Source organism: Colobus angolensis, unplaced genomic scaffold (assembly GCF_000951035.1).
Source record: "Colobus angolensis palliatus isolate OR3802 unplaced genomic scaffold, Cang.pa_1.0 Scaffold622, whole genome shotgun sequence".
NCBI lineage: Eukaryota > Metazoa > Chordata > Mammalia > Primates > Cercopithecidae > Colobus > Colobus angolensis.
The window spans coordinates 328555-351042 of NW_012119844.1; the positions used below are offsets into that span (position 1 = coordinate 328555).

Below are 22488 nucleotides of genomic sequence, written 5' to 3' on the forward strand. Positions count from 1 at the left end.
ACTCTGTTTAATACTTCTACTGAAGTACAACTCTATGTAAAGGTAATTTCAGAGACTGGAGAGGTTAAAAAAAATTAAAAGTAGTGTTAAAAATAATGAGCATGTATCTTAGGATTTGGAAGTTTTCTCTTTAAAAAATGTTTTGCCTTGTACCTGCTCCTGGCCCTTGTCATGTTTAAAATAGGCATTTCTTCTTTGTTCTGTTGTCTCATATGCTCTAGGGTCAAAATCTTTGTCACTAGTAGAGGCAGTAGAGCAGAGTGGGCAGGGCTGTGGGCTCTGGAACCTCACCAGCCTGTCAGTCTTGGACCATTTTTGACCTACAAAAAGGGCAATGTCATATAGTTCAACTTAATAGGATAATTATCATTATTTGGTGACTATTTGTTGAGTACTTATTATTAAGTAACTTTAACAGCTCCCAAGTGACCAAGCTAGGATTCAAGCCCTGTTTAATGTCAGTACCCCTGCTGAGAGGCATGGTGCCATGCTGACACCCCCCCCCCAATTTTTATTGAATGCTCATCTTCTGGCATCCAGGTAATAAAGCTAAAGATAGACTTTTTCTACTTTTTGAACTTTGCTATACCCCCTCAGAATATATGAGAAAATGCAGCCAGCATCTTCTGGAAGATTAGGAGGGCACATAAGATACCATAGCCACCTCCTGGCTGACATTTGAGCCCTGCTTTTCGCACGGTCAAGCCTTTTGGAGGCAGCCAGCGTATGGCTTGTATCAAACTCTATATTTAGGAAGAACAACTGTGAGCTATGACAGGAATTCTCTTTAACACTTAGCCTTAACGGTTTAAGTTCCCCTCCAGCCCCGAGCCAGGAGCAGCTCTCAATACTGGGAGAGGCACAGAGCACTCGAGCTATTTCAGCCACATGAAAAGCATCGGAATTGAGATCGCAGCTCAGAGGACACCGGGCACCCCTTCCACCTTCCAAGGAGCTTTATATTCTTGCATCTGGCTGCCTGGGACTTTCCTTAGGCAGTAAACAAATACATAAAGCAGGTAAGCAGAAGGACCCAGCTCTCAGCAACTGGGTTTTCTAAAGGAAATTTCCTTGATACCTAACTTGAAGTGACTACTTTTAACTTTGTAGGCTTGTAACCAGTGAGTATAGCTTTCTTGTAAATTCATTTTTCATTGGTGGTATTGCTGATTCTGTTTATAAATTGTGAGGGGTGAGGGTGCTGAAAGAATATTGAACTAGGCAAATACTGAAGGGCAGTTTTCATCGATAGTGGCAATAATAAAATGTCCATAGTCTAGAAATTATAACTGTGACCTTGAAGCTGTGCTGGCCAGGATTAGTCGGTCAGCTGCAGATTGATTGAAGCCCTAAGCCAAGAAATCATCAGAATTTGGGCCAGAGAAAAGCTATAATGCTAATTCTTTGATTCACCAAAATGCAAATGATTGCCAGAGTTTTTATACAGTACAAGTTTAAAATGATTTTATCCTTTCCCTAAGCACTAGGCTTGGTCTTAATGATAAAGTTCTATCAATGATAGAACCATCTTTTAAAATTTTCACTTTGGTCACAGTATTTCCATATTCAGTAGGGTAGAGGGCAGCACTCACTGTCCCTTTCTATGTGGGCACCAGGTTCTGAAGCATGACAACACTAAGAGTACCTCTTTCCTCTCAGCATATTTAAAGCAGAGTGAATAAGGAGTTAGTCAGTTCAGACAGCTGAACATCTTTCTACACCCTTCTCAGGAATTATTTTTAGCTACAGGACAGAAGATAATTCCCTTTGAGGTGGAGCTTTACCCACTTATTCGACCTTTAAAAAGAATAAACAAAGCTCTTATCTCTGAATAGTGATTGATTTTCCTCTGAATCCCTTCTTATTAAATGAGTGATATTACTATTGACAAATTTTTAGTAAGTCAAAGAGTTCTATTTAGAAGTCAGATATTAGGTGCTACCCAATCAAAGACGAGCAGGGATATATCATAGGTGACTCAGCATACAGACCATTAATTAATGGTCCCCACCGACTTAAAGAACTGCCAGGAAAACTCAGCGGTGCTCAGCTGGCAAGCATTTTCATTATATTATAGGCTTTGTAAAAGTCAGTATATGCCTTGTCAAACTTTCCACGTTTCAAAACTTTAGCCAGAACCGGGAGACATAGTAATTGAGTGCTGTAAAGAGTACCTCTTTGGATGAAAAGTGGTGGCCCTCATGGGAGTGGAGTGTGTATCTAAGGCATAGTTTTCTTTTCTTGGTCCGGGGACGAAGCATGCAGATGAAGAAGGAAGGTGTGTTCCACACTTTACATCCCTGACAGAGGTGACTGCATGGCCAGGGAAACAGGGAACACTGTCTATTTTTATTCATCAGTATGCTTTGCCCTGATTTCTCTGAAAATAATGAGGACAGCAGGAACTGCTGCTGAACTGATTTACACAAATGTTATCCAGCCTGTTTGTGAGGAATGAGAGTTGGGATCTGACCAGCTTTCTATAGATGTCTCTTTCAAAGATTGACATGCATGTTAAGAGATTTGTATGCAAATTGGAATATACCAAAATTATACAGGAGACAAGGCCCATCCATTCTGGAGGCTCAGAGGTTCACACAAAAGCAGCAATCCAGTAGTAAGTTAAATCAGTCCATTGAAAATATAAAATTGGTTTTTAAAAAAATACAGTATAACATTCACTGACTAATTTTAAAAAACATTTCAACTTGCTATTGTCATAACATAAAGAAATTTTCTAATCTCTGTTTCAAATTGATGTACAATAACTTTTTGGACAAGTTCCCAAGTGATATTAGTTAAACTTTAGTTGTACACACACAGAGAATACCATATGCTGAGATATTTAAAGTTCTGTGAAAATTATTGCTTTGTATGACTTCTAACAGCTTTTGAGGAATAAAAACATTAAAAATTAAGCCACCAAGCTTTTCTTTTTGGAATTAAGCTGTGTGTCCTAGATCCACAAATTAAAAGTCCTTCATTTCTTTATGACGCTGCAGGAAAGACAGCAATCTATTTGAAACATATCATAGAGAAAAATGTATCCTTGACTGTTCCATTTGTTGTTGCTTTTTAATTTTGTAACCATATTAAAAATAATTCTACCTAGACCCTTATGCATGGAGGCTAAATCTATATGTTACAAAGACATTCAGGTGAAACTTTTAAAAAAGAGTCCTATTGTTTTCATGTATGTGGCTCCAAAAACTATATATTTGGATACCCTGAGTATAGAGGTTTTTAAAAAATATGGAATTGTTTAACTTCACATAATAGAGCCTAAGACTTTGGAGATTTCAAAAAACTTTTTTTCACAGAGTTCTTTTCAGATCTTTTATCTCTACAGGTGTTGGGGAACATACCTATAAAAATTATTACTCTGAACTTAAAGCTGGAGATGAGTACAGCACTCCAAGGTCATTAGCTATGGATGATGGTAATAAACAATAAATATTTGCATCATTCTTTACAGTTCACAAGGCCTTTTCAGGAGCATGTATGTCATATGGATTCTTACCACAACCTGTGAAGCAGGTAAAATTTAAAGAAGAGGAAATGGGCTTAGAAATATTGAGTGACATTGCCCAGGTTACACAAGATGTGTGGCAAATGCCAACACTGCTTTTTGCATTCTTTTACTCACCAGTGAACACATCACTTACACCAGTTGATAGACCTCGATCAACCTGTTTTACAGTTTGGGTTTAAAACACAGCATGCTTTGAATTCAATGAATTTTTAATTTTTCAGTTGGTCCTGCTGACATTTAATAGGCCAAGCTACAAAAACAGGCCAGAGCTGGGCCATTCCCTTCTCCCCTATCTCCAGTAAGTTGCATCCCGCATCCCCTAATGTGCTCTAGTCACTGTGCTCTAAATCAGGTCTCACATGCTTAAAGAAAGCAAAAGTCCTTTGGGAAGGAAGCACTTCTACATCTTGAGGATTTGATATGGTCATGTGTAAGTCTTCCTTGCCTCCTAGAAAGAAAAGTTTACAGGTGAGGCTTGCTGTCTGCCTGTGTTTACAGAGCCTGGGCTCCGTATGAGGCACCTGGTTGAAAGCATAGGGTAGGGGCACACAGAGCAGGAGATGGGACCTACATCCTCAGAGCATCTCCTAGGTTGCTGGGCAGAACAGATACTGCACAGCAAGTAGAGAGCATTGCAGCAGTTAAGGAAGTGGTACAGGCCATTTCTTTTTGGGTGTTCAACAAAGAGGAGGCACTCCCAATGAACTATAGCAGCCCTGGCAATTATGAATTCAGATTAAAAGTTCAGTTTCAAGCCAAGAACTTCAGAGGCTCGGAACAAAGGTGTTTTATTTCCACAATCTCTTTGCTTTGCTGCTCTTGGCAGAAGGTCAGGAGGGCAGGGAAGGAGATGATAGCACCTTTCAAGTTTCTGATTGTATATCATTAGCATCAGGGGCGAGGCGTCTCACCATTTCTCCTCCTGAATGATTTATCCTGGCGCTCTAGTGTTCCCTCACCCGAGGCATTAGGAAGGAGAGTCTCTTAGTAACTTTGGAAACTGAGACTGAAAGAACATATGGCCAGTGAAAGGGGTGACTGCCCAGTTGAATCATGAGTTAAATTCTAATTTATCAAGACTGAGAATCTGAATGCTGCCACCTCTAACAGTTTCTTACTTGTTTTTTTAGGGATAAGACTGCATGAATATGTCGAAACAGCCAGTTTCCAATGTTAGAGCCATCCAGGTAAGTAGGTATATTTGTATTTTAACAACAGCTCTTCAACTTCTTGCCTGATTGCTTAGTAAGTCATATTTCTGGTGATTGTTCACTCCTAGCTCATGATGAACTTCAAGAAGAAAATAAAGTTCTTCATAAGATTTGTAAGGTACAATTGAGAAAGGATATAAAACCAGTTAGGTACAACTGAGACAGGAGAAGTAAGCTATTTTTATTTAATTGTTCTGAATTATAAGACAATCAGTCTATAAGTGAGAATTAAATTATCTTCTAAAAAATGTAATGTGTATGTTTTTTGATATGTTTTTGATGTGTTCATTGATAGAGGATATATTCAATTTTATTTTTAATTTCCAATTGATATGTGCGCAAACAGATGAGTCACAGTTTGTTGACTCATCTGTTTGAAATACATCTTTCTTCAAATAATATCCTTTTGTAGTTAAGTGTTCTTCCCAGGGCTTGGGTATTTATCTTTTAAAATTCACATGTTATTAGTTCTCCACATGCCCTCCCAGCAAACAAATTCCTTGGTTGTTTAAACTGACTTAAGTGTCACCCACAAAAAGGGAAGGAGGAAGCAGGCATTTGGAAACAAAAATACAATTATGAAAATAACTTTCAGTATTTGTTTTTACTCAATACTTAATTTGTTATTTCTCTTAAGGGCTCTGTATTTGACTCTCAACGGGCTTCCACCCTGAAACTGGGCACAATGCTTTATTGTAAAATTCCACCTTTCCATCAACATGGAGCCTGTCTGTGCTTTCTCCAAAGGAACTTTTTTCTTGGACTTTCCTGAATACTGCAGGTCATGTGGCAGTTCCTGAATATTTTAGGCCTGATGTACCATCACAACAGAAACACAATCATAAATGGTTGACTGTATTGTGGAGGGCTGTGCTTGTGGCCAGGTTGTAAACACGTCATCAAGGGGTTTAGAAATCCTAGCAAACACCACTGATAGAGGTAGGTGGAGGGACAGATCTTTCCTTGTCATGACTAATACAGATCCTTAAATTGAAGAGGTTCTTAAGTGGTAGGATGTACAACAACCTCTGGAAACATGTCATTGAACAAACCACCAAGGAAGGGCCTATGCCTTTGGCAAGATTCCACTCTGCATTGTCACATCCAGCCCTCTGGTGTCTACCTCGTGAGCCTCTGACTTCCATGACAGTGGTAGTGGAATTATATTTTGTATCCCAGACCTGTGGACATCCTTGAGCCTTTGAATCTTCTCTTTTACCCAGTGTAGAAGCAGTTAGTAGCATGGGCTCTGAAACTATATTACTAGGGTCCTTAATCCATCCTGGACTGGTGTAAGATCATGGGAAAATTACTCTCCCTAATTGACCTCTCTGCGCCTCTATTTCCACATCTGTAAAATGGAGAAAAAAATAATAGTATTCACTTCCTAGGGCTACATGTATAAAATGCTTAAAACGGCATAGTAGGCCGGGCGCAGTGGTTCATGCCTGTAATCCCAGCACTTTGGGAGGCTGAGGTGGGCGGATCACGAGGTCAGGAGATCAAGACCATCCTGGCTAACACAGTGAAACCCTGTCTCTACTAAAAATACAAAAAATTAGCCAGGCATTGTGGCACACACCTGTAGTCCCAGCTACTCAGGAGGCTGAGGCAGGAGAATCGCTTGAACCTGGGAGGCAGAGGTTGCTGTGAGCCGAGATTGTGCCACTGCACTCCAGCCTGGGCAACAGAGTGAGACTCCATCTAAAAAAAAAAGAAAAAACAAAAAAACAGCATAGTAAGCACACATTGAGTGCCAACCATTATTAGAATTATTATCATCATTCAGGAATACTTTATGTCAAAGTTGTGAGAAGTAATATCTTTTAATCACTGAATTTGAACCTCTGGAAGTGCTAAACATAAAAATTCCTTTTTATTTTTTCAGGACACAAAAACAGTCTTCTTTCGGGCTGCCTTTTTTCCCTCTTACTTTTAAAACGGAAAGTGTGTTAGTTTTTCTTCCTTAATGGTCCCTGGCCTCCCTCAAATCCACACTGAAAATTCACTAGCATTTTATTTACTAATTTTGACCTTGATATATTTTTAGATTTGTAATATTTTAAAAGCTGTGACTGACTGTTCTCAGTAGCCGTTATTATATCGCATTACAAAAGATCCATCCATTCTGCCAACAAAGGCAATACAGCGGTTCTTTATAGATGTGGTATTGCCTCTTTTGATATATTTTATGCCACACAAAAGGCCCAATTTAATGCACCTTCAAATGAAATATTATTTCTTGTGGGTAAATAGGATCAGCACTATCTGATATTTTCCTATTATCTTTGCATTAACCTTAAGTAGGGTACATGAAATAAAATATGAACATGGTTACACCATACACAATGGTTTATAGTACGGACATTATCTAGGTTAGTCTTGTCTGGAACAAATAGAAGCCCTGATTAATAAGGGACTCTCCTCACTGTAAATACCATTTAAAGCTCTGAAATGTTCTACTCCATATCTTCTAGTCACTTATTTTTATTAGGATTTTATCTCCAATTCAGTTCATTTGTTATTTCCTGAGTGCATAATATGTGCCAGGCACTGTGCTAAGTATAGAGTATACACAAAGATGAATTGATCCCTGATCCATGTGTTTGAGGCACTCAAGGTCTCCAGTACTTACTAGATGCAAGACTTTGGGAAAGTTATTTAGCCTCTTTGTGCCTCAGTTTCCTCATCTATCAAGAGAAGAATTAGTAACAGTCTTTATCTCATAGGATTACTATGAAGTTTAAATGAATTTAATGCTTGTCAATACTCAGCTCAGTGCCTGGTTTCACCATAATTGCTTAATAAATATTAGCTATTATCACATTCACCACCATCATCTACTTCAACAGCTCCCAAAGTGTGTTCCTTGGCATACTAGTTTTATGGGATGTTGTTATAGATTAGAGGCTAATATGGTTTAATGTTTGAAAATTTTTCTCAGAGTCCATAACTTGCTAATGGCATCAAGTTATTTCTAAGAGGGCAGAAACATATGCAATGTTTTCTAAACATATTGGACCTTTTCAGTGACTATCTTACAAGATAGTGTTTTGCAGTGCAAACTTCCAGAAACAATGACTTAGATTTCTAGTTTGTCTGGCTTGGGTGAATTTAAGTTACTTTTGACCATAGTTTGAACAGTCAGGCATTTCAGGAGTTGAATTAATGCACCTCCAGACAACATGGAGTCAAACAGTTACAAATCTCTGCAATGTTAGTTCACCTTTAGTCTACCTTTCTGTAAAATGGGGGCAATCATACTACTTAATAAGGTTATTATAATGAATAGACAAAATAATCTATGGCAAGTGCCTGGTTTATAGTATACAAATTCCTTCAGAGATGAGCCTTCTAACTATCCAAATAATGCATGGAATGGCCTTGGCTTTGTCTTCAACTTATTCCATCTCCTCCGTGCACCAGAATAAGAGGGAGGCCAGAACTAGAACCACCCTTACAGGAGGTAGACAGTAGTCTTTCACATCCACACTGAAGAAGAGATGACTTTTGAATTGTAAAGGGATTGTAATCCTACACTTCTCTTTAGTTGTATTAGTTAAATCTCTGCCGGGGGCATAAAAATATCCTGAAAGAATCAGTTGATTCTTTCTTAGCCTGGAGAGGGCCTTTGTCCCCTAAGCAGCTGATAAAGTTCTATGCCAGAGGTTGACAAATCTTTTACATAAAGGACCAGATAATAAATATTTTAGGCTTTGTGAGTTGTTTGGTCTGTTCCCGCTACTGAGCTCTGCTGTTGTACCACAAAAGCAGCCATAGGCAGTACGTAAATGAATGACTGTGGCTATGTCCCAGTGAAACTTTATTTACAAAATCAGGTGGTGGACTGGATTTGGCCTGTGGGCTATAGATTGCCAACTCCGGTTCTGGTCTCTCCAGGCTGCTTCTTACAACCCTACTGTTGGTGGGAATTGAGCTGCAACCAAGGTAACATCAGCACACTCTGCATATTGGGTCCTCTCCCTCAAATGAAAGAATTTGACATGACAGGTGGTGGGGAAAGCTAGAACTGCTGGAACCTAATCCCATCAGCGATCTGTTTGGTGACTCTCTCTAATGAGACCAAGTGACACCAGCCACTGGCAGCAGCTGCCTGTCCTTCTTTCTCCTGAATACACCCACTTTGGGAACCACCACAGGCCTCCTTAGGGCCCCAATTCACACAGAGCCAATCTTCTCTGGATTGTCACTGATCCTTTCTCTCCACCGTTAATGAAAGTAAGCTGAATATTACTTGTCCTCTTCCATGAGATCTGAGAACTTCATGGCTAACCAAAAGAGTCCTGTGCCCCAGTCTTAGCTCTACTGTGTAAATTCACACCCCTGGTCCTTGTGATCTTCAAAGGGAGAGGCTTCAGTTAAATGACTTCTAAGTCTCTGTCCAGCTTGTAAGTCTGTGAACTTCTTGAGAATAACTTCTAAGGTTTATTATCAGGATGACAATAATAGTTTCAGTTTATTCAAGGTTTACCATATACCTGGCCCAGTGCAGTGGGATTTCCATGGATCATAATATTAGGTTTAGAAAAGTGAAGTAACTCCCCCAGGATTATACAATTTGTAAGTAGGATAGTCAAGCCCTAACATCAGTTATTCAGTCTGATCCCAAAGCTTGTGTTTGGAACCACTCTGCAATGCTGTCTTTACTTACTGTCCCCACCATTGGCACAGAGAGTAAGGCTGGAGGAGTGGGTGTGGACCATTTTAAGGGTAATCATAAGCACCAAGGCTACTTGAGAGGCAATTACCGTTTTATGGATGCTGGGTGCCTCCCTTTTAAAGAACTCAATATTTAGAAACACTGTCGGCATTTCAGTGAAGAAGATAGTCTACACTGATTAAAGTCACCTTAAGAGTAAGTTGCCTTGGAATTAAAAGTACAAAGTAAAGAGACTCAATGATAAACATGGTCCTGAAATTCAAACAACCATGGCTAAATCAACTTAAGCCGTTTGTAAAACTAAATCTAACTTATGATACATTTGAAAAAAATTATATGAGTCCTACATCATTAGTGAGTATGTGGCTTCTTAGCATGGGAAGTTTTCTGTTGCTACCCAATCTATGTGTAGAAGAGAAAGAGAATATTCTGATGCTCCATGTTTCAGTACTTCTTTCCTTTCCCCACTAGTTGTCATTGTTCTTCCACTCTCCTTTATCTAAGGCATAATGTGGAAGAAGAAAGCAGTTTCCATGGAAGATGAAAATATTTACAGATAGGCATTAAAGACTCTAAGTGTTTCCTGTGTAGGATTTCCAGTTTAAAAATGATTCCAAATATATGACAATCATTGGTATAGAGGAATAGACTATCACCATCCATTGTTAATCTGATAGATTAAAGCTAAAAATCATAATGATCATACATGCCTTCTTTCAATATTTTATTTAAATTTAAAACATTAAAAATTAACTTTCATTTGCCATTTGTTTTAATGTAGAGACAAGCCCTTTTCTTTGATCATAGATCTACTGTTTCTTACATAAACCACTATAATACATTGTTTATGATTTCCAATGCTGGTTTCTTTTAAGTGTATTAAGAACTGGAATGTAGGAGTCTTACTCTCAGATGGGTTCAGTATTACCTCCAGCTAATGACCATTGCGGCTCTGCCTAGCTCTATATTTGTGACATGAGGCAAAGCAGTCATACACTTGCAAAAAGATGTCATGTTTTTTTATGTTGACATCCAAAAGCACTTCAGAAATACAACCTGCCCCCGACCAATTGTGCACATTATCTTAATAGCTGTACAGTACATTCCTGAAATCTGCCTTTCTCTGGATGATGAGATTACAGTTGAGTCATTCAGGAAATTATTGAAGAGAACAAAAAAGTGTTGAGAACACAGCAAAAATAAAAACATTTTCAATGTGAAACATCATGGGTGAAGAACACTGGCAAAGTAGAAGTTTCTCAAAATTGTGTTATGTGGGAAAGTTTTCCGTGTTTTGAATCCACTCCACATTTCAAGAATCCCTAAGCAGTTATGCATTCCAGTGATATAGAATTTTATTTTAAAATAAGTTGACTATATTTTAGTAGGTAGATATGTATGTGTCTCTCATTTTATGTTAATATATCAAACAAGAATCTCATTTTCTAATCTGTTATGAAAAAACAAACCTCTTTCTGAAGTCTTCTGTAAAGATGCTATAAATCTCAAAATGTCATATCTTGCTCCATTCAGAGAACGACTAAGACTGTGAGAATAGGAAAGAGCAGAAAGAAATAATGCAAAATGCAACCCTGTAGAATTTCCTCTGTCCATACTACAGAAGAATGGCATGGGGGAGGCTATAGATTCTGGCAGGAGCTGCTGGAATCCTTTGAAAAGTAAAGATCGAATCAGTATGGGGTCATCTGAAACAAATAATGCATTGGGAGGAAACTCCAGAAGCCTCTGAACTGCTCAGAAAACTCACAGTGGGTTCAGAAAAGGAGAGACAGAGTGGGGACAAAAAGGGAGGGGGAGATGAGAGAACAATGACTGTGGAAAGCAAAGTTCAATAGGAATTGTCAGTACCCAGCCGGCTGGCAGCTATCAGAATCCAATCCACTGGGGAAAGAAGATGTCATTCCATTGTAAGCCACACAGAAAGGGGTGTGGAGGAAATATTGTTTCCAGAATCCTCTGGGCTTAAAGCCTGGAGCCAAGCAAAGAGAACAATACAAATAATTAAGGGAGTAGTGGAATTAACTTACAGGGAATTCTTTCTACTTTTCTTCACCTAGTGAGATCAAGTGTAGTATTAATTTCACATCAGATAGGTCTTCTATCAGGGAACTGTATCCTATTCTGGCAAAAGATGATCTAGTGGATTTTTTTTCCATTCCCAACTTGGAGGATGTAACAAATTATATATAGCTTGGGAAAGTGATGCACCAGGTCTGCTGCATCAGGGGCATATTTTTAAATCTCTAAAATGAATAAACCTCAAGGAGGGAAAAGAAATACAAAGGATTGCATTACAAAAGGAAAAAAAGAGACTGCTTCCTTTGCATTTACATAGAATCTGTGGGGAGAAGGAAGCCTAACCTAATATCAACTCTAGGTCATCGATGTTAAACATTTTCTGTTTGTTTATTCTTTCATAAAAGTTTAGCTTGTATTTTAAGCCTATTTTTAGTAGCAAATACCATACTCAATTTGTAGGTAGAAAAATTAGTCGCTGAGAAAGTATTTCATTTGTGTTTAAACACAGAGTAAGTCAGTGAAAGAGACAAAATATGACCCAATTTTCTGGCCAATGGAATAAAAATCGAGAGCTACAGATCTACATATTTTCATCAAATTCAAATTATAAGGAATTTTTCTTATGGCTATAATTTATTCTATGACTTGTCACTCAAAGATTACTGCCCTATAATTATACTAATGAAACATCTCTAATCGTCTTGTTAATAGTATAATGCATGCTGCAATTGACAAAGCGTGCCTCTTATACTCCCTTATTGGTGCACATTATGATTGAATGTTCGACATATTTTCAGGCTGCTTTGGTTCCTGTCAATATCTGCTGTCAAAAAAACAAAACAAAACAAAACAAAACAAAACAAAAAACCTCCATTTAGGTTTTTCTGATTTCTTGAGTTATGCTTTTAAAGAAGAAAAAGTGTCAAGTCGGTGAGTTAATGGCTCATTTTTCAATGTGGCTTTTCTTTGGTATCTATTATGAAATTATCCATTTTATGTGCCCCTTTTCAAAGGCCACTCTCAAAGTGTAAGTCTCCAATATCAGAGCTGCTTTAGAGAATTTTAGAGCTGGTGAGAGCTATTTTTGGCCACGTGAAAAGAGACGGGTTTGAGAGAGTGAGAAGGTCTGTCCCTAAAGTCAGGCAGCTTCAATTTGGAATCTTGCCTTTTCCTGGAACTATATGTATGACCTTGAGAGAATTAGCCTCTCCGAGGATTCATTTCTTCATCAGTAAAATGAAGATGATAATACTAACCTCAAAAGTTTGTTGTGAGGATGCAGGTATTTAAACCCTCCACCTCTGCCTGCTTTGCACTGTAGATATTCTTACAGTACTTCATTTGAAGGAAGGAAGGGTTCCCTGGTTAAGACGTTTGAAAACCGTTGGCACAGCCTAACATTCATATTACAAATGGGGACAATGAGACCCAGAGCAATTGTTACTTTTTCAAGCACAGATTAACTTGTGGCAACTGCTAGCATTAGGCTCTTTTCACTACTGTAAGCCACCCATGAAACATGTAGAGGCCACATGGGGGCGCATCACTAAAATTAATCTCCAAACAGGAAGAGTAGTCATCTCATAACATGCCCTTCACAATATTATATTATTCTGGATGACCTTTACATGTCCCCTTACTAAAAACTACAATCTACTATAGAGCATATATACTTGATTAAATGAGTTAATTTAGCAATCAAGTCTTTCAGAAACAATATGATAACTTGAGCTCACCATTAGGAAGATGCCCCCTGTAGATGCTTAATAAATGGGTTGGGGTAGGGACAATTTAAACTTTTAACTGGTTAACTTTTTCCCCAAATAATCTCTATATTGATTTTTCCCCTCTTTCATCCAAACTGTAGTGATGGAAATAGTCTATTGGTCCAATATGGATTATCTTCTGTATTATTTACACTGTCTTGATCTTCTTTATTCAGGCCCCTATGATATTTCATCCAATCTAAGATGCTGTCAATTGTAAAATACTATTATTTTACATCCTGCCAAAATAAAGCAAATGTGCCAACTAAAATTGTAGGACACTGCTGGTTGTAAGACACATTCTGACCAGAGATATTAAAAGAGATGCATCCTGGAATTCATGAAGTATGGCTCCATATTTGCCACCATATAAGACAAGTCTTTCTTCTCTCTTATGCTCCCTCCTCCTCCCACTCTAGGCCACCTGGTATTTCCATTACACGTAAGAATAGCATAGAAAGCTCAGCCTTAGGTTTTTAAAATGCTTTTCTCTAAAGTTGTGCTGGGTTTATATTTTAACATATGTGGTACATACTGATTAAAAATACTCCTTGGTTTGTTGGTACTAGGAATGGCTCCACAATGATGTACCTCTCTGGTTACTTTCCATGAATACTTTGGATCTATTTCTTTCTGTGGTATCAGCATTATTCTAGTAAGGATGGGGTGTTTTAAAGCTCCTGGGTAGGAAAGTCACCTCCTGCTCCTGAAGGGAGCACGATACAGACCTGCCATGTTGCATGAACATGGACACTGGATGCTTCCTGTTTCATAGGGTTAATCATTCCCCTGGCAACAGAGCTTGTACCAGGCAGTTCCAAATGGGACTTACCACACTTCCTAATAACTTCCTTTGGTGTGGTGCCAAAATCATACAATCCATGTCATAAGATAAAAAAATATTTTGCTCCTTTTGTTCAGGCATCATTTACATGCATAACATCAAAACGAAATTTCAACTTTCAAGCCCACATATCCAATTACTCATAAGGCAACACTTTATCTTCAGTGGAAAAATATTGTATTCTACTTTAAAATAGTATTTGATGGTTGTTTTATGTGAGTGATAATACTGGTTGAAGACATTTTTGATCTGCATTACATATTTTCACCATTTGACATCAAATAAGTATGGGCAAAATTCAAATTTACACATTATCTCACCAAGTTCAAATTACAGTGTCAATATATCCCTACCTAATTTAATGTTTAGAGGATGTCATGAAGGTATTTTATGTTTACCACTGATGGAGATTAGTATGTTATCAACATAAAAGAGAAGAGTCAATGAGTGGTGATACAAAGGGAACTTGGCCAAGTACCCTCTTTGCTCCTTACTGACCCATACAAGTACATGTTGGGAAGAAGGTAGAAGAGTGTCAATTTCAGAGACTAAGGCAATAAAGTGCAGGACATTATGGAAAGGAGGAGGTAGCTTAGGACGTGTAAATGTCTCCCCTCCCACGTGGTAAATTTGAAGGACTGGAAGGAGGGCTAAGGTGTGGGATGACTTATGCAGATGCTCTTTCCTCCTTGCCTGTCATTATATGTTCCCTCTTTATCCTTGAGAAAGAAAAATAATATGCACCTCAGGAGGGCAACAGCCAGAACAAACTGTCTTCCAATTCTTCCATCCAACAAGAAATTGTAAAATCACTGCACAGACCTAAGCATGTGTAATAAATGAAATCTGTAATAAATGTAATCTGTAATAAATGGAAGTCAAATTTTCCTTTGCATATTTTTATGCTGTCATTACAGCAATTTTCCTGAGATAAAAAGCTTTGAAGATGTACTTTTCAGACGCATTTTTCTTCACAATGATTACTGTCTCAGAATGTCATTGCAATTTCTTACTTTTCTTGAGCTAAACTTACCCCATTTTCTCTTTTAGGCAAATATCAATATTCCAATGGGAGCCTTTCGACCAGGAGCAGGTCAACCCCCCAGAAGAAAAGAATGTACTCCCGAAGTGGAGGAGGTGAGGAAACCTCAGCTCTAAGAACACAGCAATGTTTTTCCTTTCTAAAATCTTCACTAGAGGGGGCAGAGGCAAGGCAAGGGCTGGCTCTCCAGGACAAGGGAGGGGGCAAATGACTGTCAAGGAATCACATACAGTATGTACGTTTCTTTAGTTGTCTTACTTAGTCAGCCCTGAAACGCACTGCCTCCTCCCTTCCCTTCAGCCAAATTTAAGTACTGTACCTGGCACCATTATTTGAAGGTACTGAGTTTAACTTCCAGTCTGTTGATTGACTGATTATTTGATTGATTGATTGATTGATTGTGTGTATGTGTGTGTGTGTGCACATGTGTGTGGTGGGGAGGATAAAGCCTCTGACAAGTTTTTGGTCTAGCAGTAGTCACTAGATTGGTAAGTTTTCACTTGGGATCATTTATCCAACTGAGCAGGATGTAATAATATTTAGTAGAGCTTCTGATAAGTGGAAATGCAGGAAGTAAGCACATTAAATTATTTGGGGATTCAAATAAACAACAAACAAACAAAAACTCAATCTCTAAATGTTTCCTTTGAAAAGGGTACTTTGCAAGGGAGTCTATCAAGCCTCCATTTCTGTAGTTTTCCTCTTTCTAATTCTTTACTTCTCCCCCAAATTCAAGTACCCGGTCTGCTAAATTGGAGGCTACAATTAATAATGAATGCCATAAAAAGGGAAGAGTTTCTTCTTCAGATGTTTTTATTTCTTACCCAATTGTAACTTTTCTGCTGAAACCTGGAAGGTCTGATTCTGAAAAAAGATAGTGAAGGTTTTGGAACATTTTATTAGCACAAGACATGGAAAATGGAATCAAATAAAGCCACAAGGCACAGCAAAATGTATTTCATCTTTTTACAAAGGTAAAAAGGCTTTTAAACTTTACCAAGTGACATTTTTGGTATTTGTCCCAAAAGAATATCTATTACCATTTCAAAAGTTCCTAATAAAACTTTGTTCTGCCTTTAACCTTTTCTTCCTGTGAATATTCCTGATGTGGTCCTAAATTAGTGGTTCCAGTCTCCTATCAGTAGAAAGATAATTTTTGAAAGGAAGAGATGGAGTATTTGAGTGATATCATCAAGTGCCGGAATTGCAGCCACTAAGTCACTCTTGATGAATACAAATTTTGAACATACCAGTTGGAAAGACCTGGCCCTACTCTGCTTTTATGGTTACATAATCTCAAGTTCTGGTGCTGTTAACTTTGCCATCAAGTTTACTCATGATCATGAGGTCTCCATCTGGGACTTGGGCCAAGCATTTCAGAGTCTGCGTCTGCAAAATAGGATCCCCTCCATTCCTCAGAGGGTCACTGTGAGGGAAGAGGCATGATATAATGGACATAGCATAGCTTAGTAGGTATTCCATAAACTATTTTTTATCACTTGATATAATTATCCAATTTTCATGAAGCACTCCTGGGCCTATTGTTTTTGCATGTTGTAAGGAAAAGGCATGGGGAGGTAGAAGGGATGGCGGTGGAATTCCTGTATACCTTCATTTATCTGTAATTATATTTTTCTTTGCTTCCTGTGCGTCCTCTTAAACTGTGTCTGTCACTACCATGGCAATCAGTCGGAAGGTAGTTTGACCCACTTTTCTCACTAAATTGACTGATGTAACAGCTGTTTTGGTGGCTCACATTTCATTTTCCACCTGTGGTACAGATGGCCCCTGGTTCTTCTTTGTACAACTGGTACTTTCCTCCACACAAGTGTCTCAGGGGACTGGGGAAGCACTTTGCTCTCTCTTGCCTTGTATCTAATCTGATGGTTGCAGTGCATTCTAAAATAGATAAGAACTGATACAGCTTGGTTTGTGAACACCTACTTTATAATTAACCACATATACAAATGGCCAACTAGTATTTTTCATAGGATGGAGGGAGTGATGTATTCACAAAGATACAAAGACCCAAGGGATGTTTCTTTTTTCTTTTTGTCTTTCTTCCTTTTTTTTTTTTTTCTTTTTTTTGGAGCAACTTACTGCCCAACAGATGGAGTGTGTTTCTTGAACTGTACCATACCTTTCTCATAGGGCTCATTGGGCAGGAGGGTGGAGCTAGGGATGGTATTTCTTTACCATAAAAGCAGAAATAAACTCTCAGGATTTGTGGAGTCTTGGGGAGGGAGTGGGATCTAATGATTCAGTCTCTGGCCTGGACCTCAGATTAAGTTTCTTACGAAGACAACATTGTGAGGGGAGTAGTTAGACAGCTTGGCTTGGCCACAGGATGGGTTAAACAGGATTTTGTCAATTAGCTTCAGGCCCCAGTCACATTTTAAGGCATAGTTTGAAAGGGAAAATAAAATGTGGATTTGAAACAACATATACATCCACATTTATTATCATTATCTAGTTTGCAAACTTGGAATTGCTTAATTTTGTAGACTTAAGTTTTGTTCATTGCCTAGCCTTGCATGAGGATAATTACTGTATAGAGATCACAACATATCATCTCTGAACAGAACAGATCACCTCTATCACATTCAGTAGGTTCCTCATCTAAACTCAGAAGGATTTTTGATCCTGACACCCTCTCAGATGTGAAGAGGATGTTCCCCAGCAGGAAGCCAAAATGAATCTTTGGCTGTCTGCCAAGGCCTGTGAGCACTGACCCTGTCTTTGGCCCACCTATGCTTCTGGTAAGACCTTTGCTGGAGTACACCTATCTGCTTGGCCCAGCCACAGATGGGCACGTGCCCAACACTGAGGCCTTACAGCCAAACCTTAATAAACAGGGCTGGTCTTTTGCGTAAGACAATCAGCTGCTTGCTTGAAGTGATTTGAAGGGTATTGACAAGCCTCTACTAAGCTTCCCAAATCTCTCTTTTGACTGAAACACTATCATCATTAAGCCACAAAATAGCATGTTGGGATTTTCTGTTAATTATTTCCCTCTCCACCTGGCTCCTTTACAAGATGCAAACATTTAATTCTGGTCTAGCCACTTCCTAGCTGTGTGGCCTTGGGGCAAGTTTCTTAGCCCTTCTGTGCCTGAGTCTCCTCAACTGTAAGACAGGCATGATAATAGTACCAGATTTATATAGTTGAGGTGAGGATTAAATGAGTTAGTACATGTAACTTAGAACAGTTAACAGTGTGCCGTTATTACTAAATCTTTGGTGTTTGAGCATGAATGAGCACGTCAGATTGTATTGTCCCACACAGGAGAGTTTAGGGAAAAACTCAGTAGGATATCTGGCAATAATGAGGGAGATGAAGGTGTATCACTTGAATATGGTTCACTATTTTGCCAAGTTTTACAAATACTCTGTGACCCCCAAGGGAAACATTTCCCTTCACAACAGCCATTCCTGAAACTGAGAATGCTGCTGTAGCTGGTAAGGCTTCTTTTACACTCTCTTTATCTAAGCCAAAGAATGTCTTTCATGTCCCTTCTTCATTCAAATATCCACTTACAAAATTAAAAAAGGACTTATTTAGTAGCTAAATGGGGCCATCTGGAACCCTGTTTGTTTATGCCTTAACTTAGTATAATTCTTACAATTACAAATCCATAAAATAAATGGAATCTGATTCCTGTTATGTTTTTAAAAGATGAGAGAAGTTTCATTTAAGAAAATGCACCATTAACCCCCTTCTTCCTGAGTCAATATCATGTCTAATTACTAAATATATTGAACTATAATTTCTCATTATATGTGACTTTACCAAATCAAGTGGTAAAAGTCTTACGCTGATAAATAAAAAAACACAATGCATTGAAGTTTTAATAACTTGAGAGGAAGGTACCTATTAAATATTGTTATTAATCTGCATATGTTCACTTCAAAATTTTTGCATATAAACATGTAAGTACAGACATTGGCTTTAATGTGTTAAATGTGCCAATATAGAACATTTTGATATTACAAAGTTAGTAAATGTGACTTCTCCAGGAACTTAATAGAAGGAATTGGAAACATTTTTCTCTTTCATGCTTCTTTATTAAGATCTACCCACCTAACAGCCGTGGGAACATTTATAAGTGAGGAAACATTTTTCATTTCACCACTACACGTATATAAAACACACACACACACACACACACAGCACTTTATAGCCTTGTTAAAAAATTCTTTCTGAAAGCATAGCAAAGAACATTTTGGAATATCTAGTCCTCCAAGTGGATGCTTTACGGTTTTAATTATTACTTCTAAATCTACATTTATAAGTGATAAATTTGTATGCATGACAAAAAAAAAAAAAAAACCCAGCTGATTCTAGGGCTCTGTACACTGACCCAGGGAAACAGTATTTTCCAGATATTTACAGCAGTTATAGTCTACATTGAAATACTTTATCATTTTGTTTGGGTGAAACGTTAGCTATTTCATCAGCACTGTACCAGATCTAAAGAAAATGACTGTAGGAAAAGCCATTAGCCCTTAGTAGAAGAATAGCACCTCAATATTTCATGTCTACTCATCCCCTCTGATAAACAATTTAAAAACATTTCTATAAAGGACGTGTCTACTAAGCAATTTGTTAGAGTTTGGGGAAGCTTGAATACTTTCTTCCTTTAGGTTCTAACCAATTCGAGAACTAGACATAGGATCCAGACAGGGATTAACACACACCATCAGCTTTAATACCCAAATGACAGGGCTGCTGGTGGGGGTTGAGGGTAAGGGTGGGGTGGAGGCGGGGCATAGAGCATAGGGCCCACCCTCTCTGGTGAGAGGCAAACATGCAGTTACTTATTTCTTTTCCCGGGAACTGTATTGGTTCACCCAGTTGTTGGCCAAGCAGATGGAGCTCTCCGCCAGCCTGTGTTAGTTTGGGTCCTTCAGGAAACTGACCCAAAGATATTTGCTGGGGAAAACATTTGTAAGGAAAAATGGGAGGGAGCTGCATGAGGCTGGGAGGGAGAGAGGGATAGAGGGTTGGGTGGAAGCATCTCAGACTTCAGTGCTGTACTGAGGCAAGTTCTCCAGGTGAAGTCGCTCCGCAGAGGAGTCGCAAGTCTCCCAGGAATGGGCCCGCCTTAGAATTCCTGTCGCACTCGCTCATTGGCTACAAGCAGCCGTGGGAAGTGTGACCTCAGCTTGGTGATGGATGGCTGGATTTCAATGTGAAGCAGCTGGAGCCGTCATTCAATTATCCTCTCTGCAGTAAACTGATCCGAGAGGCGCGTTCTCAAGGCTGCCACGGTGATCAAATGTTCAACACCTTTCCCTGGGGCCACAGAGAACAATCCTCCCCTACCCACCACCTCTAGCAAATAGAAGGAAGGGGCTAATAATCAACTTTTTTTCTGTATACATGAGTTGAAGTTCTCGGAGCCACACACAGCAACTGATCCTGTTTTATAGTTACCATTATATGTGTGTTTGGTGTATGCACATAGAGGCATAGATTTTCATTATGGTACATTCTTGGGATTGATCCAATTAAACAACAGTCAACAAGTATGCACGCGCATCTCTGTGCCAGACATTGGAAATGCCACAAAAAAGGATAGGATGTGGGTCCTGCCCTAAAGCTGCAACAAAAATATAACATTCAATGAAAGGAAATTTAAAATACTTCCCAAAGCAGGAGAGAGCTGGGCTTCCTCTGCCGCTCTCTCTTGTGGTGCCCATATTCAAAAAGGTTTTGCTTACGTTTGTTTCAGTTTGTTTATGCATCCCAAAGATGTTATTTGAACAAAGACTGGCAGCCACTACACCCCAAACAAAACAGGAAGCTCCTGTACTAAATTATTGTTAGAGCCTGCTATGCTCTAACATTGTACAAATCTTTGCTGTCAGGCATATTATAATTGTATGATTATAAATTAAAGTCAATCTTGTAAGATGCTTCTCTTGGAAACACAAATCCTTTGAACTAGTGGTAATTTTTGTTAGTTATCAGAAGTTGAATGTACTCTAGTGTTTTCTAAGTTATGTGGAAATTACTTGTTTTCTTCTTCCAACTTTATTCCACACTTCACAGCAAACTTTAGGAGATTGTATTGAAACTCTAAGGCTGTCTCAACAACACAAGGGACAGTCACTCTGCTAGAAACACACTTTGACATCATTGTTGCTTTAATTTTTTTTTTTTTCTGGTTCATGCTCATGGCCCAAAGAGATCAAATGTCTTTTTTGGTGAGTTGGATTTCTTCTCCTTTCTCTTCAGGGTGTTCTTCCCACCTCAGATGAGGAGAAGAAGCCAATTCCAGGAGCAAAGAAACTTCCAGGACCTGCAGTCAATCTATCGGAAATCCAGAATATTAAAAGTGAACTAAAATATGTCCCCAAAGCTGAACAGTAGTTGGAATAAAAAAGGTGAGTGAGAAACTATCTTCTTTGTCTCAAAAAGGCCTCTGTAAAATGATTTAAGGAAGCCTTCCACTGAAGAAATCTGGAAAATTCTACAAGACTTCATTAAATACCAGGGGCCTTCAATTTAAGTCAGTATTTCTGGTGCAGTTTTCTGGTAAAGCCAAGTTTTGGGGCCTGTCTTATTCCATTACCAGTCATAGATCCATTGAGGATGTTAGCCTGCCATTCTCTTTCTGATCATCCTTCTTAGTTGTGGAAGGATGAAGTTGGGAGAGGAAAGATGCTTGGGAAAAGGCCTTGAGGTTTTGATCTTGAGGTCCAGGGAGCCCTCCCTCACTTCATGCTTCAGTTTCCTCACCCAGGTATCACAAAAAGCAACAAGCTATTCATGAGCTAGAGAATCAGAGGATCAAGGAACTGAACAAGTTTGGGAGTATAAAGAGGCAGAGACCCAGGAGTTCAGTCCTTTAATCAAGTAACCCAGGTTTGTGTAAGGCAGACCAAGAGGATGCCATAATGACTCTAGGTGTGGATGAGATTAAGGGTAGGCTCAAAACTTGCATGCTGCCTTACAAGGCACTGCAAGCAGGGCTTGTGATCTTATTTTCATTTTAATTGCATCTGTTCAATAATGATCCCCTGGTGAGGGTTCAGAAAACCCTCCACCTGGCTCCTGTGGATTGGTATGGGAATTCTGCCAGCAGGGGAGTGTGGAATTGGCCCAAGTCATCACTCTTTCTCCTAGGAGACCCTGGGAGCAAATCTACCCTTTTCCAACATTACTAAGCCCACAATGTACAATCTATTCCATTTCTTAAGCAGAAATTTAAGTCTAGAGGAGAGGAATCTGTATTGGGAACATAAAACAGGTTTTTATCTGGTTGATTGTCCATTCATTCATTTAGTCACTCACCCATTTATTCAATCAATATTTATTGAGTGTTCATTACATGCTGAACGCTAGAAACATTTATTCATCTCTTAAC

At 38.8% G+C, this 22488-nt stretch overlaps 1 protein-coding gene across 3 annotated transcripts in view; it reads left to right on the forward strand.

Annotated features, from left to right (window-relative positions):
* The first annotated feature begins 653 nt into the window (after positions 1 to 653).
* The window catches only part of SMPX (small muscle protein, X-linked), a 58821-nt gene continuing 36986 nt past the window's right edge, over positions 654 to 22488 (forward strand). For all 3 annotated transcript variants that reach the window (XM_011963743.1, XM_011963745.1, XM_011963744.1), the window contains exons 1-4: positions 654 to 1019; positions 4663 to 4719; positions 15125 to 15211; positions 21357 to 21505. In XM_011963743.1, the coding sequence (XP_011819133.1) occupies positions 4675 to 4719; positions 15125 to 15211; positions 21357 to 21491 (267 nt within the window). In that variant the 5' untranslated portion in view covers positions 654 to 1019; positions 4663 to 4674 and the 3' untranslated portion in view covers positions 21492 to 21505. The remainder of the gene's footprint in view (positions 1020 to 4662; positions 4720 to 15124; positions 15212 to 21356; positions 21506 to 22488) is intronic.